We start from the raw sequence: 3,549 nt of genomic DNA on the forward strand, positions 1-3,549 counted from the left end.
TAACCAGTTTATAATAGCAATAAGTCACTTTGGTGTTTGTGGTATATGGCCAATATCCCACGGCTAAGGGCTGTATCCAGGCACTCCTCTTTGCGCATAAGAACAGCTCTTGCCGTGGTATATTGGCCATAAGCTACACCCCTTTGTGCCTTATTGCTTAAATATAGTGCCATAGTCCTCTATAAACGTTGCTACGCACAAAAGGCGTACGTCACTTTAAGCAAACTTTGATTTATAAAAAATCAAACTTGACGGGAGAATGTGCGGTCCTCCATGGACACTTTGGCCCACATGTACACGCACAAACTCGAGAAATGATAAACTGCGACTCCGATGGCAGAAGGATGGAATCTCAAGAAACGCTTTAAAATTAATACCAATGTGTGAAATAAATCGAAATATTACCTCATGGTATGAGTTACCTGGAGTTCACACACGAAAGACACGATTTAGGATAAATACAAACGGAGATATGTTTTTGCAAAGAACCCCTCATGTTGTCCAGTTTAATCGGGAATAATTTAATTGGATCTGTAATTATTAAACAATACATGCATGTTATGAAATGTATTCTCATAAATACTAATGGAAACAGTCCAAATTCTGTTTAAACTGAAGCCGTTCACGATGCCTCAGTCGGGCAGATACGAGTGCACGGTTTCATATTGTTATCACATGTTCGTTGCGCAGAACTGTCCATGTGATAATGGCCCTGTCATTGTCAGTTACAATCAGGGTAATTACCACACCTGAAGGTGTACGCAATTGGGTAGCTTTGACAATCAAATGGATGGGTATTAAAACGCATGCAATTACAATGTGTAATGACGCACAATGGCTGCTTTGGCCCTGTTGGAAGATTTGGCGAGAGCGATTTATCAGAGACCAGCAAGATCTACTGGCAAGGAATGGCTTATGAGCTGGTTCCCATTACCAAGAGCTGTTCTCTTGGATCTGTGTTGTAGTGGGCCCAGCTTTACAGAGAAGCACCAGCAGAAACAAAGCCGTGCCTGCACTTAAACTCCTTGGCAACCTCGTTAATAGCGTTGATGGTGTCTGTTTGCTTTTGCAGGACTGCATCTGTGAGGACACAGCTGCTGGAGGGTTGACGCACAAGGTGCAGTGGGAACGCCGGGGCTGGGGGCACTCAGCTCCTGCTCCGCCACCGATCGACCCCACTGGAACACTCAGCTCCTGCTCTGCCACCGACCGACCCCACTGGAACACGCAGACTAAAAACAATATAATGTGTAAATGTTTAAACAACTTGAATGCATCTGCTTTATTATTTTCAAACGTGTGAATACTATTTACGTACCTCGATCATCCGGTGCGGCTTGCATGTCCGTGTCCCCCTCCGTCACTACTCAGGGGGGATTCCCCTATAATACCGGCAAAGGGGTTGAGGGGTGTTGAGCTCCGGTGTCCTTTCCTCCGCCCGTGGCAGAACACTGTAAGGCGATGCACCCCTTTGACCTCCACTTTTGTCGGACCACCTTTTCATTTCTGAGCCAGCAGCATTCACAGCGTCCGCCACATGTAAAAATTTCGAGTTGATTGTGATTTCTAACGGAAAACCGGCGTGGGACGTGCATACGCACTGTTAAAAATCTAAAAATATTTTTGTATGTAAACACTTTCTGTGTTTTGTCCGTACGCCACCTTTTGACGTGAATCCCCCGCCCAGTTTTATAAATGAGGCATCTGGTCTGTAAACTGTTTCCTCCTGGATACAGAGTGAGAGTGAAATAAATGTTCTGATTGGTTCTAGTCTAGGTAATGCATGTTCAGCAGTAGTATCTGTAAACGAGAGGAAGAACCAGCACTGGAGTTGTCAGTGCCTTGTTCTGGCAGAGTTCTCCCACACGCTCACGAACTGAGAGATGAACCTCTATATGTGGCTATTGTCGTTCTTACTGCGGTCGTCTGCACTTCGGCAGAAAGTAAGTCTTTTATTGATTTTAATGCCAATTGAATTAGGGCCAGGGTCATATTAATTTATTCAAGGTACTGGGTATATGAAGTGTAATAACGGTTTAAAATAGACTTTGAACCAGTATTTGGTTCAATCACTTTGTAAAGATTGAAGCTGATGTAAATGATTTGGTGTATTTATCACTCAACTGAACTTGTATGCTATTGTTTGGGGTTCCAGTTCCTCATGAGACCGTCTATGTGCAGGGCTGTCTTGAGAAGACAAAGGTGGAGGCGGAGGCAGAGCTTCAGGTGGATGGGGAGGAAGTGGTATATGCTGACTTCCAGAGTGGACAGGAAGTTTGGACATTGCCTGGTTTCCTCAGGCCGTTGCCAACTTCCACTGTTCGTAACTTCTACAAGAATGCCGTTAAAGGCAGACGATTGTGTCAGGATGCCTTGGCTCTTTGGATATTAGAAGAAAAGTGTCCACCTGAGGTAAAAGGTAAAGAGCAAATCAACTTTATGACAATAATTAATACGAAGATGAAAAGTGACATTTATTTATTACAGTGAGAGATTGATTTTAAAGCTAGTGGTTGTATCCCCCCCCCCCAGATGCCCCTGAGAGCACCATCTACCCCAGGGCTGAGGAGGTGCTGGGGGTGGAGAACACCCTTATCTGCTTTGCCAATCATTTCTACCCCCCGCCTGTCAAAGTCAACTGGACCAAGAATGGCCTGGAGGTGACTGAGGGAGCGTCTCTCAGTCGATACTATCCTAATAGAGATGGAACGTTCCACCAGTTCTCCAGCCTGAGTTTCACTCCACAGGAGGGGGATGTCTATGCCTGCACTGTGGAGCACACAGCCTTGGAGGACCCCAAAACCAGGTTCTGGGGTGAGAAACTGTTTCTCTAAATAGGGTATTTATTAAATTATCTTGGGTCTTTGGAAGCCTATCAGATATAAGAAAATCTGAAACTCAGGGTAATGTTTCCTCATAAACTATTCCCACTGTAATATATAATAGTTGAAATATGTATTTCTTCAATGTTTTGATGGCACCGCTTTCCTCTTGTCCCCCAGAGTCTAAGATACATGAGGTGAGTGGGTCCAGTGCTGGTCCTGCTGTATTCTGTGGAGTGGGCCTGACTCTGGGACTGTTGGGAGTGGCTACCGGAACATTCCTGTACGTCAAAGGACAACAGTTCAACTGATTTGTGACATACAGTGCCTTGCGAAAGTATTCGGCCCCCTTGAACTTTGCGACCTTTTGCCACATTTCAGGCTTCAAACATAAAGATATAAAACTGTATTTTTTTGTGAAGAATCAACAACAAGTGGGACACAATCATGAAGTGGAACGACATTTATTGGATATTTCAAACTTTTTTAACAAATCAAAAACTGAAAAATTGGGTGTGCAAAATTATTCAGCCCCTTTACTTTCAGTGCAGCAAACTCTCTCCAGAAGTTCAGTGAGGATCTCTGAATGATCCAATGTTGACCTAAATGACTAATGATGATAAATACAATCCACCTGTGTGTAATCAAGTCTCCGTATAAATGCACCTGCACTGTGATAGTCTCAGAGGTCCGTTAAAAGCGCAGAGAGCATCATGAAGAACAAGGA

The 3,549-nt window shown here is 44.1% G+C and overlaps 1 protein-coding gene across 1 annotated transcript; it reads left to right on the forward strand.

The window, feature by feature from the left end:
* Positions 1–1,783: 1,783 nt before the first annotated feature.
* Positions 1,784–3,133, forward strand: LOC139401675 (H-2 class II histocompatibility antigen, A-Q alpha chain-like). The gene is made up of 4 exons (XM_071145733.1): positions 1,784–1,943; positions 2,156–2,419; positions 2,533–2,814; positions 3,003–3,133. The coding sequence occupies exons 1-4, from the start codon at positions 1,784–1,786 to the stop codon at positions 3,131–3,133; spliced, it is 837 nt and encodes a 278-aa protein (XP_071001834.1).
* The last annotated feature ends 416 nt before the right edge of the window (positions 3,134–3,549 follow it).

The sequence above is a fragment of the Oncorhynchus clarkii genome, unplaced genomic scaffold (genome assembly GCF_045791955.1).
Source record: "Oncorhynchus clarkii lewisi isolate Uvic-CL-2024 unplaced genomic scaffold, UVic_Ocla_1.0 unplaced_contig_180_pilon_pilon, whole genome shotgun sequence".
In the NCBI taxonomy this organism is placed as follows: domain Eukaryota; kingdom Metazoa; phylum Chordata; class Actinopteri; order Salmoniformes; family Salmonidae; genus Oncorhynchus; species Oncorhynchus clarkii.

Coding starts and splice junctions, on each gene's coding strand:
- LOC139401675 (XM_071145733.1), top strand. CDS start 1,784: ATGTTCAGCAGTAGTATCTGTAAACGAGAGGAAGAACCAGCACTGGAG. Junction 1,944..2,155: donor CGTCTGCACTTCGGCAGAAA/GTAAGTCTTTTA, acceptor TTGGGGTTCCAG/TTCCTCATGAGACCGTCTAT. Junction 2,815..3,002: donor CCCCAAAACCAGGTTCTGGG/GTGAGAAACTGT, acceptor CTTGTCCCCCAG/AGTCTAAGATACATGAGGTG.